This window comes from Larimichthys crocea, chromosome XXIII, assembly GCF_000972845.2.
Source record: "Larimichthys crocea isolate SSNF chromosome XXIII, L_crocea_2.0, whole genome shotgun sequence".
NCBI lineage: Eukaryota > Metazoa > Chordata > Actinopteri > Sciaenidae > Larimichthys > Larimichthys crocea.
The window spans coordinates 18180849-18194724 of record NC_040033.1 but is presented as its reverse complement, the minus strand read 5'-3'; the positions used below and the strand labels follow the sequence as shown (position 1 = coordinate 18194724).

The following is a 13876-nucleotide window of genomic DNA, read 5'->3' as shown; positions in this document are numbered from 1 at the left end:
CTGACCTTCTGATTTGACCGTAAATGTGGAGGTTCTGCATCTACCTCTGGCCCCTTGACTGTTGCATCCTGTACATCTTAAAGGGAAACTGACCCTAATGAACAGTCACATCATACATTAAAGAAATAGCCGACAGGTCAGCTCCTCATGAAGTCACAGCCATTCCACTAACCAATAAAAAAAACCCTCTAATTGTGCAGGCTCCTCATTCACTGCCGCACCAAATTGATTTGGATGTGCCCTTTAACTCGCAATTTCATATAATCAGCCTGAAATTCTCAAACTTGACATCATAACAACGGCGGCTGCACAATATCTAATTTCCTTTCCGTCTCTCCTGACTTTGTTCTCGGTTATTTTTCCCCGTTCACTTTTTCCCCATGCGTCTTTGTCTCGTTCTGTAGTCGTTGTCGACGTTGTGGTGACTGGGCTGCAGTTAGCACGCAGGCCCCTTTCCTCGTGACTCATCCATTAAGTTAATTGTGATTAGTTGAGTGGATTGTATTCAGTAGCTGTGATTAATTGCTATCATTTCTCAGAGCGTGACTTCATGCCACATTTCAGTGAAACTGTAAAAACTCTATCTTCCAGGACAACCTCCTCCTACTTCTTCTTCTTCTTCCTTTTCTTCTTCTTCTTCTTCTTCCCCCCTTTTCTGTTGCGCTCCCTGCTCTCCCACCACTCTCCCAGTTGGCCTGATTTATTAGCTCAAGTGTCGGGACAGTGAAATAATTGGGGTTCTCAGAGCGGCATAAACATGTGCGCATATACAAAAACATAAGCTCAGCCATGTCTTTATTGAAATAATGTGTTATTTTGGATAAGGTTTCCGAATAGTTTTGGTGGGGGTCTAAATTTGGACGTCAAGGGGGTCACGTCAGGGCTGCGTATGTGGCGGTCTAGCTGAAATACGGGTGAAGTTTGCCTCCGGTGATAAAGAGTTTGAGTGCAGACTGACTAATAGGAGAAGTGTAGACAAAAAGTTGGAGGAAACTAGAATGCTCCGGGTGTTACACAACTCGTGTGCCCCGGCCAAAAAAACTTGGAGGAGCGAGAGAGGCCTAAAACATGGGCTACAAAAATGTCCACTTTAAAAAGTTATAAAGTGTTACAGGTTTTATTTTTATTAATGAAACATTTAAGCACCAAATTCGTGAGATTTAAGTGCCATTTTCTTGGTGCTAGTGCCACATTTCGACTATTTGTAATGGTTGTTGTATGATTTACTGGTTAAAGAAGTAGTTAAGTGACATTTTGTTCAAAATCCAAATCCCCACACACACGAAATGCGTTAAGTAGCAAAAGACGCCCACAGAAGGGTACACCACAGTCGCCCGGGCTGACCATCGCTATGATGTGAGAACATTAGAGGCTGACAAGCCTGCTGTGGCCTGCTCTGTTCCTCTCATCTGGATGTTCTCGAAGTCCGGTGAGGCAGATGCGAATAGCAGACTCAGAGATGCTCGCCGCAAAGTGCCCCGCTGTTTCGGCGTTCGTTTTATACATCACTTTTCGGCTCGATCAATGCCACTCAGTCGGTGCCGGCTCACATCACTGTCAGTGGCGTTCATTCACTTCTCCCACTCAGTTCATCTTTAGCCATCCTCCTACTAAAGCGCCAACTTTCTCAGAGTTTCAATTCATTTCTTTCGTCTGGTTTTGCTATCAGGCCTCATTTCTTCGGTCATTCTTGTGTATTTAAATTTTCGGTAACACATTTTATCCGAGGTGATGTAAAGGCATTTGCGCCTTTTTTAAGAGGTGACAAATCAATTAGAAGGCATTTCATTAAACTTCAAGTAAACCCCTTCTCCCTCCTCTGCTGTGTCCATAAACACCTGTTCAGGAGATTTTCGTGCACCTTTCTGCACATTCCTGTTATGCATCTTTGCATATTTGTCATTAACCAGTGAAAAATCAACACTCTATCTATCCCTCTTTCTTGATTCTTCCATCCCAGGCTGCCTTAAAGCCCCTGCTGCTAGGAATGTGACAGGATCATTGTCGGGACTCTGTTCCTCTCCTCTTACCTTTTTCTCCCTGCTCTGTCTTGTTGCACATGCAGGATTGGTTTTCCTATCATGACTGTGTGTCACTGGGTGCAACTAAATGGAAACTGTAGACTGCGGGGTCTGTGCCATCCACTTGGCAATGCCAACCCCTGGCACCAGCTAGCACCAATCAATACAGCTGTACCACTACTGGGGCCCGGCCACACTGCCGCCCCTGTCACCGGATACCAGTGGATCGGCTGGACTTCTCATTAAAGACCCACAGCTTCAGAGCTATAGTAGTTACTGCACATACAAATGTAGATGACATGTCCAACGTTACTATTGTAAGAGGTCCAACTGCATGATTGATGCCGGTGGATTTTCTTTACTTAATAAGGGAGTTGATAATTACGACGAGACAGGAAAGTCTTGTGATCGATTTGGTTTGTGACGACGTCAGTTTTCCATGAATGGCAGTCGCTGGTATGAGCTATTGGCAATTTGACATGCCATGCTTTTCTCATCTGCAGCAGGCTCTCTCTCTCCTCTCTTGACACAAATAGGACGGTCGGATCGCGGCTGCTCTGATTCCATTTGTCTGGAAGTCCTCACAAACCCATTCATTCAGATAGTTGCAGTCAGCGTCCTTCTCAACCGAGCCGTCCACATTATTACCTCTTTAAACTGCGCTGGTGTGAACATATACAAACGCTGGTTTACACGAGTGTGTGTGAGAGACCTCGCAGAGAAGTTTCTGATTGAGACGTTCTCAAAGGAGGAGACTAAATAGATGCATGAGGTACATTTTTTAAAAAGTGACTTTTCTATTGTCTGTTTACATCAGGATGTGGAAAGCAAGGGGAAAATAATGACACTGGCTGGGAATTAATGGAGCAGCTAATGAGATTAGAGCAGACAGCACACATGTTAGTGTTTTACAGATAGGCGTATGTGCTTTAAAAGCAATACATCTTTCACTTGATGGATTGAGGCCGCAGTGTCTTGGGAGCGCTGCAGAGGAAGATGGAGCACCGTGTTCTAGAACGTAAGGACAAGTGGAGAGCACTCACTCACTGTGTCATCGTGTGTGCGTACACAGTGTTAGGTTCAACTGCCCATTATTTTCTATTATCGCATGAGTTATTGTGCGTTTATATCACAAGCCATATAAAGTCTAATCTGATTAGATGAAATACCTGGAATTTGGGCTGGTGTTTAGCTCAGTCAGTAGAGCCCCATGTGCGAAGGCTTAGTCCCAGGGTTCGAAACCGATCTGTGGCTCTTTCCTGCATGTCATTTCCCATCTCTCTCTCCCCACATTTCCTGTCACTCCTCAGCTGTCTCTATCAAAAATAAAGCTTGAAAAGGCCAAAAAAAATAAATATTAAAACGTCAACTTATGTATACATCCTGTGTGCCTCCAGAAAATAGATACATTACACGCAACATACCTGTGTTGTAATTAGTGAGCTATTTAATTAAGAACTGCCATAGCAGACGTTGTAAAATAGCTTGCACAACTAGATAATTTGTGCTGTAAATGAAGTCAGATGGAGCTGATGTTAACTTGACACAAGTCAACATAGAAATATTAAAGTTGTACTAAGAAAAAAAAAATCTGGTTTATTTTTCATTATGGACCCACAACTTCACAGCTATAGTAGCTGCTGCAAATACAAATGTAGATGAAATGCTTGTAAAAGCTGTCAAGCAAGTCAACACAGAAATATAAAAATAATGAGTATCCTGTAAATATGCAGATCTAGCTGACTTTTGAAATATTTTTTTCACAGAATACACTAAGTGTTGTTAATATAAATCCCAGCCTGCACACAGCACGCATTCACTCTACAGCTATTGGTAGAACTCAGTCACATTTGTAAATGACACATATTTAAAAATGTCCATATTAATTTAGACTTTTCCGTCGAGCCCCGCCGAGACCAGTGCTCTGTTTTTTTGTTATACCTTTAAGTCACGGGGCCGTCTCTCTAACCTGTCGGCTACTTGCCAATTGTTAGCTGTAGTCGGAGCCAGAGATGTGTCAGAAACTCATGCAGGGAGTAGAGGGACGTTTGGAGCGCACTTCTGACAGAGATACTTGCTGAAAGGATGATGTATGAATTTCTAAGTCATTTATACAAAGTTAATGGACATCAGTAAAATACCTAGTTAAAAAAAGAAGAGATAAACAGTAACGGTTGGAGTAAAGAAAACACCATATACAAAACATCAACAGGGAGCATCAAATTGTATTTTAACCTTTACTATCATTATGAATTGTATCAGAGGTTATCATGGGGCAGCTTTGTGTGGTCATGCTGCAGCTTGTAGTGACTGAGTGTATATATGTGAATGTTTACAGTACACTGCATATGTAATCATATAAAAATTGAGTTTATATGAGTATAATACTGAATACATTACCAGCCAGTCTGGATTGCCGGCAGCTGACTGCCAACCTGGTATAATAGTTCATTCCAATCAGATAAGCAAAGGCCTGTCATGGACCAGCCAGCTACTCTAGGTGGCTACATCTGTATATACAGTAAATGTGCCAAACGTACCTATGGATACAATAACCTGCTTTTTATCTAATACCTCCCATACTTGGGTTTGTCTTCACATTGATGCAAAGCTGGTTAAAAAACTGAAAATATTGCAGACATGGAAAACCGCTGTGCTTGTTCGTACGTGTGCTTGTACAACACCCCGTCCTGTTACACCACCCTCACAGCCTGTTGAGTTGTGAATGTGAAAACACGCACGGCTTCCAAAGCCACATCTGAAGCATTCCCAGATCCTAATCTCACGGCCCTCTTAAATAAAACGTCTTCCTCCCATCATGTGTAATCATAAACGTGGACACACATCCCGGCACTCCTGCTCTTTTCCGCTCGACGTTCCGAGAGCCAGGGTAGCCTCAGAGAGCTCCGAGGCTGAATGCGGCCATTGTTGCCCGTCGGGCCGGGTGCTCCTCAGCGGCCCTGCTTCCCAGCCCACTTTGGAAATGAGAAGTGACATGTGAAAAGTGCTGTTTTCTTTACTCAGGATAACGACAGGGAAAACACTAAACAATCCCAGAGCAGTGATAGACCTCTCTCTGCGACACAACTGTCTCTTTGTATGCGCTCATACAGCTCATGCAGGGCTCTCAGACAAGACACACATACAGTACATCATGACTAAATATCTGGCACTGTCCGGCTTATAGCAGAGAGACGGCGATTCCACTCAGTCTACATGGTGATTCATGCGGACAGTATGGAAACAAATACACACTTTCGGTGAGATACCCGCACAGATTCACACACCCACATCCACCAGCACCTGTCTGGAAGTGCTAAGGTGGGCCGTTAAGTGTGTTTTCATAGCAACCGGGTAATGACTTGCGCTAACATTAAAGTTTAAAGAGGCAGAGGAGGAAAGGAAAGAGGGGGTGGAGGAAGACAAATGAAGGTAAGCCGCCCTCCGTCACAGGGCAGAGGGCCCTCTGCAGTACATTACCTGGCAGCTTCTCCTGGAATCTCTCCTGCTCACCGTAATTATCATAATAATGACCTGCAATTTTCCTTTTTCTCAGTATACCTGTTAATTACAACTGGTAGGTCAAGACCGAGGTTAAGGAAATAAAAAGGGAAACCGGAGCCTGGTTTAGTGCGAGAAAAGGAGACTAGGCATGAGGGAGGGAAGAGTTGGAGGTGGAGGGAGTAGGTTTTATTAGTTGCAATCACAAGTCATTTACTTAAAACAGGTGGAAAGGCATGCAACAGGTCACCCAGAGGGGATTGGCCGGCAGCAGCAGCATCAGCTAGAAAAATCATTTGACATAAAACCCCAGCTCTCTTACGATTTTCTCCTCCTTTGCCGAACCAATGCAGATTTTCATCTGGGCTCCTGCTAATTCTTTACAGCGCTGTATTAATCTTTATAGGTGACCATAACAATAAATGGATTTTCTGATCATGACTGAATATACTAATATTACATGATTGTACTCTTTTCGGAGCAGCGTCGCAGTCTGCTGCCTTTAAGGAAGTATGTAAGAACTCGTAAATACGCTGGACTCGGTCATGTGTGTTATGTGCGCGGGGCTCTATGCCATGTCAGTGAGGTAAGATGAAATGACACACTCAAAACACCAGATATGATTGGAGGTATTTGTATTTTAATGTCCAAGAGGCCCATTCCCACTTTTGTATTTGGTTTTTCCATGGTCGACATCTGGTGCGAAGAACGCCAGCATGTGTTTCCACTACACTTGTATTTATACCTCTAAACATAGCAGTCAACACAGCAGTCGGCAGGAGTTTATTGTCATTGTTACACTTTTTGCTGTTAAGTGACATCATGTCAAAACATGTCGGCCTCTCTGCCCGGGCCACTCGTGTTTGTTTTCCCTTGTCGTTCTCAATTTGGAGGGAGAAATAATGTTTGTCAAATGCTACAGTGTTCCGTTCGGTTCACGGGCCGATGTTTTGAGTGGTCGTTACGGGCCGAGGGCCGCGTGTTTGAAATGGAGCACCGTGCTTGTTTTCCCTGGCGGGTTAGGATCGGTGCAGTGGCCTTAGTTGTGGCCATGGCGAAGGTAAAGAGATCCTTAAAGATCCTTCTTTTTTTTTTTTTCCACTGTGGCACTTGCTAGACAGGCCACACATAGACCAAGAGCCGCATGATGATGAGAGAGGCCAAGACAACTATCCACAAGCCAGCCAGCTTCCATCATGTCATCCCGCCATCCATCCACCCCATCAGCCAGAGGGCACCGTAATTGCCCCCATAAAGACTCAGTCTGCCAAGCTGAACGTGATGAGACATCCAACATTCAGCTTGTCTTACTCCTGTTATCTGCTGAGGTTTCATGGCACTACTGTGCGCTGACAGCTCTCTGGACAATCTCGCCTCCATTCCATTCACTCTAATAAACACACTCTGATACATGACGGGATCCAAATTTCAATTCTTTCTCTCTCTTTTTTTTTTTTTTTTTTTCCTGCGCTGTATGAGGTGTGAGCCATTTGTCATCACATACTTAATGTGGCTGCCATGTCAGCATGTGTGCTCCAGTGCATGCGCTTTGGGAGGGGAGGAGGAGGAGGGGAGGGGCGCGTGATGGCTTGATACGGACAAGCGTCGCTCCAGTTCTCCTCATCACACAGCAGAGACCGAGCCGTTGCGTTTTGGCCAGCCCAACAATAACAATCAGAGGCATTTATGTGTTAGAAATGGAGGGATGGAGCTCGAAGCAGCAGCTGCATATGGAGCTGATCACGTTAGGAGTGGAGGCTTCGGATCACCTTACTGATGACTAATTGACCGCAGCTAGAAGGCCCTCCTCAGTCCAAGATGACCCCCCCCCTCTCGTCTCTATTTCTGACTGTGTATTTTGGTGCCTTCTGCCCTTCAATTTCTGGAGACTTTCTCTTTTGGGTCTATTTTTAAACACATCTAAAGAGCAAACTGCAGCAGTGGTTGACAACAGGAAGAAGAGAATCAGTCCAAACAACATAGAAACATTTTCTTCACCGTCCTACTGAGCACGCCACGCTATCTTTTTCCGTGCAAACAGCGCAGTTGAGCCACTTGATGGTTAAGTGGCGCCTTGTCTCTAATTGCTAACATAGCGTAGCCCATTCATCAGGCTTAGCGACTGTCCAGCATCAATCATCCAGTCTTTTGAGGTTTCTCTCGGGTCTGTTTGGCCTGACTTCAGGTAGAAGCCCACGGCTGCACTCGGGTAGAAACACACACGCAGACATGCTTCCATTCACACAAAAACACACCTACACATGCTGTCACTCATGCGTGTATGTGCTTTGACAGACGTAGACGTTCGCCTTCTGACTTCCTGCTCTGTTTCCATGCACAAGTATGAAATGGCTTCCATGTGCCAGTAGGCGTTGAAGGCTCGGTATAAACCAAGCCATCAGTTCGTGCTAATGCTTAGCTGCTACACCAGGAAGCCCATCCTGGTGCTTGAGGGTCTTTACCTACTGTGTTTCTTCCTTACGTGTGCCCCCCTTACACGCACACACACACACACACACATCATGCAGCTTATTTAGGTTCTAGTCTGACTGTTTATGTGTTTGTTTAATAGAGTAAGGACTCCTCATTAGTGGCCACGCATGGCTGGACCCTGATGATAGCACCCATAGGCTATCGAGGCACAGGGGGGAGGTGATGCCGAGTTCAGGAGGTTGACTTTGCCCCCCTCTCCTTCCAGCTGCCTCTCAGTGCTTCCAAGGCATTCGTCAGGCCTCCAGGAGAGGCTGATGTACCCCTGGAGGATTGACAGAATGAGGGCTGACTCTAGGTTGTAATGAGGTGGAGGGCGGGGGGAGTGTGGCGCACTCGAAATAATCAAGGATCGGGGGGGAAAATGTCTCACAGAACTTGGGAATGGTGAAAGAAAAGCGTGAAAACGTGAATATGTGAAGTGTCCTTTCCATTTACGCTCCTCTTTTCATACTGCGCATGGACTTTTCTGAACCTTTCTGCTTCTGCTCTTTCTCTTCTAACATCTGTAATACAAGAGCAAAGGACTCGTTGAGATGGATATTAGTTCCAGTAAAAATCTATGTCCAAACAATGCCATTATTCTTGTTTCTCCTTCTCTTTCTTTGTGGCTCCCAGCTCCCCTCCTCCCCTTTTCTTACTTTTGATCTTAATCTGTCATCATATCCATTTAATTTATGTTTTGTTTTGTTTTTTCTCATTCATTCACTCACTAAGTCGCTCACTCTTACTTTAAATCTCGACCCCCCTCCTCTCATTTACCCACCTCCCTCCCAGTCAACTTGTCAGTCCTGACTCTCCTCTGGTCTTCCACTTACCCTCCAGTCTGGCTCGCTCGCATTGCCACTGGAGCGTTTTGGCCTCTCTTAGCTTTTCTTATCAGACAGACCTCATTTGGCTACCGTACCAAGGGCTGAGTTCAGACTGGGGCTGGCCAGATTATGAAGGGAAGCTCCCCCTCCTTTCATAAATCCCCAACTCCCTTGCTGCTGGCTTGGCTGGCCTATAGAGGCCCATCACGTTGAAGGGCAGTAGGTCAGATGAGAATCGCAAAAGAATAAAGATTTTAAAATGATCGCAGCTTCAAATAACTCTCACAGAGTGGCAGTGAAGTGTAAAGGGAAAATGAGCATGGGCAAATGTGCCCTCTTATATCCGCTTTTGTTTCGTGGTGGTGGTTTCACTGGGGATAAAATGGTCTCCTTGCTTCCCAGGGTTCTGGGTTCACGACCCCATCCTTTTGTGTTCGCATGCTAAATGTGCTGCACTATAATCACCATTGCCACTTGCTGTAAAAGTCGTAAAAGTGTTTTTAAATGGCATCATGGTTTCAACATGTGATTTAAGCCATATGTGTCAAAACACGATTTCTATCTACACACCATATGTGTGCAGATTCCATAGTTAGCCATAGGCATGCGGTGCGGAGTGCAGACAGCCTATTGTCGCTGCAGTCTCGCAGTCCAAGGCTGCCTCTCTCGTGTTTAGTCAGTCTTTAGACTGCCACCAGCCACCAGGGACCCCAGGGGACACAATAAAAACATCCATCACACCACACTGGCCATCAGCCAGCTCGAAAAAAAATGAGAATCAGACAGAAAAAGTAGAGAGAAAGTTAATGACCACATGTCTGAACACTCCTGTGAGATTTCCTGCAGACTCCCCATCTCACCCTGTTGTCTCACAGTCTCTTTTCCTGCAGCTCTCGATTCTTTCAGACACACAAAAGGCCTCTCTGTCCATCTGGGGGCCATTGCATCACAGACAGCTGCTTTAAGTCACACCGAGGGGTTATATGTGACCCTGACACCACGGTCTGACAGTGCCTTCCCCTCTAACTGACCCGCTCCACTCGCTTCTCTCCTGCTGCAACCTCTCAGGTTTCTTTAATTAGCCCAATTATTCTATTAGGCCAGCTCTTTGTAAAGTCTACCACTGTCTTTTCCTGATGTCCTTCCCTGTTTCCATCCACGCCCTAAAGGCCTTGAGGAAACCATTATCTAGGAGGAAAACCATTAGGTGTGAAGAAGTCATGAAAACAACCAAGATGACACGGTAATAGCATAAACGAAGTGGCACAAACCAGAGGCTGCTTTGAGGAGATGTTTTTCTTTTTAATATCTCCTCCTGTGCTTGCCATCGATGGTAGTAGCCAGAACTACTTTGGGCCTGTCAGAGGAAGGCAAACAAGAAAATGACACAACCTGGAGTGACATGACACATGGTGAGCTGTTGCTGTGCTCATCCCAGGCGGCAATGGATCAGGACAGCTGAAATAAAGCACGGCTGAAGCGGGATGAGGAAGGCTCCAAGCCTTTTTTTTTTTTTTTTTGCAACAGAAATAAAAACAATCTTCAGGGATGATGGGAATAGCAGCTAGGAGAGGGTGGAAGGATGAGTTGCAGCCCCGACAAACGACGCGACGACTAGACGATGCGTCTGTCTGGTTTGGGTCGTCGGGCCTAAGCGAGGGTGACGCCACACATTGGTTTGCAGTCCACTCTCCTGTTCCATCCTAAATCCCAGGCAGGCTGGTGCCTAAATAGTGTTTGTGGGAGGGTGTGTGTGACAGGTTGGCACCCATTTAGTCCATTGTTTTATTGTAAAGGGGAAGAGGCTATTTGGGTTTACTGGTAAATGCATCACCGCAGAACACTGTCATTTCAAATAAGGGAGGTGAAACACTATCCTCTTCTCCCCGTGTCTCTTTTGGCTGAGCACCAAGCCCATAAAGAGGACAGGGAAGGCTTGAGAAACTGTGTGTTTGTGTGTGCGTGTGTGTTTTAAGTCTACTACCTTTTGAGTCTGGTACCTGCTTGGCCCTCACGCCTCTCTGTCTGGTCCAGCTGTTTTTGTAAAGACATCGATGCCTCCTGGTACTGCTACTGCAGCGACAGACCATTCAGTAACAAAGAGTCATCCTGTTAGACCACTAAATGTGCAGATGTTGGATAACTTGAATTAGAATGCTCAGTCTCTCATTATTGTTGATGATATTGTTGATTAAATGGACCATTGATGTTTCAGTTTTTCCCCTTTTTGCTGATATTCCGTTGGATGTCAATCCCAACAAACACTTTGAAGCGTCTATATTTATATTGGAGCAAAGAAGTGGAAATGTCATGTCATTGTGTTTTTAAGGGTCTAGTTTTATTGTTGATCTGTGTTAAGTAATGGCCTGCCAAACCTATTAAGTATTCATTTTTTCCCTTATTTATAAAGTTTATTTTTCATGAAATGAATAGTTTGTAGGGGCGCCAGTTAGCGTGTGCGAGTGTGCCCATCCACAAAGCAGCCCAGGATTCCACCCCGACCTGTGGCCTCTCGCCACATGGCATCCCCTGTCTCCCTCCCCACCTTCCTGTCAGTCCTCAGCTGTCTCGATCGGATGAAGCGGATGAAGCCCAAAAAAGTCTTTATTTTTTTTAAAAAATAGTAGTGTGTAAACTGAATTAACTGCTTTTACCTGTGTCATAATTTTGTATAAAAAAAGTAATAAAAATTCACCAGAAACTCATCCACCCCCATCAGAAATCAGCCATTTTGTCCTTGAAATCTGACCTCAACAATGACAATGCTTTTGTTTGCTTTGCAGGGAGCAACGATAAGACGTGACGAGCACACTGGAGCCATCCTCGTTGCCCGGATCATGAGAGGAGGGGCAGCCGATAGAAGCGGTCAGTTCTACTTATTTTTCTATGCATTTTAAACTACTAGTACATTTGTATGCAGTGTGTAGTCGAGTATGAAATATATCTGTATTACAACACGATTACATTCCATATGGAACAAAGAAGGGATATATTCAGGAATTATCCCTGCACCTGAATCTGATGGTTGTGTGCCATAACTTCTCCTTGTTCCACTCTGTAAATGTGAGTGACGTGTGTTACTATGAAGCTCTCTGCTCGTTGCCCACATGTTTTCTGTTTGATTCTGTATTCATTGTGTCCAGTCTGTTTCAGCCCTGCCACAGTGAAGCCAAAGGCAAATTTCCACATGTGTCGATAATGATGTTTTGATTCTTTTCCAATCTGAAATGCCACCATGACGATAAACATTAATCTGGTGTACTGTACACATCTCCAGGCTGTGTGAGAGCCGGACTTTTACACAGTAGCCCATTTATATTTGGACATTAGAATAATGGAATTTCGGAGTGATTGTCGATGTGCAAGCTTTGTTTTTGTGTGTGGTAGGACTGATTCATGTAGGAGATGAACTGAAAGAAGTCAATGGAATCCCTGTGGATGACAAGAAACCAGAGGAAATCATTCGTATTCTGGTAAGCCTTGTGTGTCTGTGTGCATGACTGCATTCTGCCCTGTGTGTGTGTGTGTGTGTGTGTGTGTGTGTGTGTGTGTGCTGTCCAAGGGTTTCTCCGGTGTTTCAGCTTCACTCCCTTGGCGAGAATAACATTCCTTGTTTGTGATGGCAAAAACCTCCCGTAACTCATCCAGGACCCCATGCCTCCAATCGCTGTGCTGAAAACCAAACACTGGCCTTTCTTTACAAGTCTTTCCTGGCCTTTAGACCACATGCATTGAGCCACACGGTCCCCCTGGATGAGATTGATGCTCAGTAGTTTCTCCAAGCATGCTCCGCCACAGGCCTCAAATAAGCTTCGTCATGGGCCTGAACTCTGCCAGTGGGGACAGTTGGAGAGGAAAGAGAGAGCCTCTTACTCTGGAGGTCTTCACAGACATAAAGGCCTCTAAAGCAGATGATAGCTCTCAACACTCCTCCTTTTACCCCCACACACACTCTGTCCCTGCCAAGCAGAGTCATCCAATCCTAATAACCCTTCCATTGTTGAAAAATCAAACAGCGCTTTGCATTTTGTGACTTTCATTGGATTAGGTGCTTGGTGAAATATTTGCAGGACAGATGACTGGCTTTTCCCCCGCTCCATTTGTACCTAATATACTGTGTTTATCTTCTCTTTCTTAATATTCAGGCCCAATCACAAGGAGCCATTACCTTTAAAGTTGTCCCCGCCGTCAAAGAGGAGGCGCCAGCCAAGGAGCAAAAGGTAGGTTCTATCCTGGCTTAATCGTTATGTTTATTGGGTTACACTCATCAATTTAAAAAAAAGAAAGAGAGAGAGAGTTCTTCTCTGCGCCATCATGACTGATACCTTTTTGTTGGATACTGAACATTGTTTTTGGGCCACAGTGAGGATATATATCTACAAGGACTGAAGAGAGCTGTACTGAGAAGGTTGAATATAGAAGAAACACTACCTGACATTCGCTACTGATAACAAATCTGCAGTAACTTACTAAGGGGAATATACTTCTTCTCTGTATACTGTGGCAAAGAAACACACTTTGCATTCAATCTTTTTCATGGGATGACATGAAAAGCAGAGACAGTGACTTCAAAATTGATTCTACCACTTTCAACTAACGGCCCTAGACACTGTTTCAGAGCCAGACTTGTTTGAAGGACCTCTAGCTTAGTGAGAGTGACTGAATAGAGGCTGTGGGGGTGCAAATTATGTAAATTTGCCTCAAACACAGTAACACTGATTGACACAGGAGAAGAAGTTGGTACTTTCACCCAGCGAGTTAATGGTGTCCGGCAATGTGAATTGTTGGAAGCAGGATGCTTCACTTCATGGCTTCAGCTACCGGCTACCGTCGATCATAGTGGACTAAGATTCGAAATACTAGTTGCAAAACAACTGGCCAACTATTTCAAAGTGTAAGTTTTAAAACTCCCCATTAGTATGGAAATGACAACAATAACTTCTGAACACTAGCAATCTTCACACTGACAATGGAAAACCAAGTCGCAGAAGGTATGAACTTAAACAACCTAGCACAAGTTACCTTTTTTTTTTTTTGCATGGTTTCAGCATG

At 44.8% G+C, this 13876-nt stretch overlaps 1 protein-coding gene across 4 annotated transcripts in view; it reads left to right on the top strand.

The window, feature by feature from the left end:
* Window positions 1-13876, top strand: part of mpp7a (MAGUK p55 scaffold protein 7a) — a 136507-nt gene that overhangs the window by 79286 nt on the left and 43345 nt on the right. For all 4 annotated transcript variants that reach the window (XM_010737322.3, XM_027274075.1, XM_027274077.1 and 1 more), the window contains 3 exons: window positions 11608-11689; window positions 12212-12297; window positions 12970-13044. In XM_010737322.3, the coding sequence (XP_010735624.3) occupies window positions 11608-11689; window positions 12212-12297; window positions 12970-13044 (243 nt within the window). The remainder of the gene's footprint in view (window positions 1-11607; window positions 11690-12211; window positions 12298-12969; window positions 13045-13876) is intronic.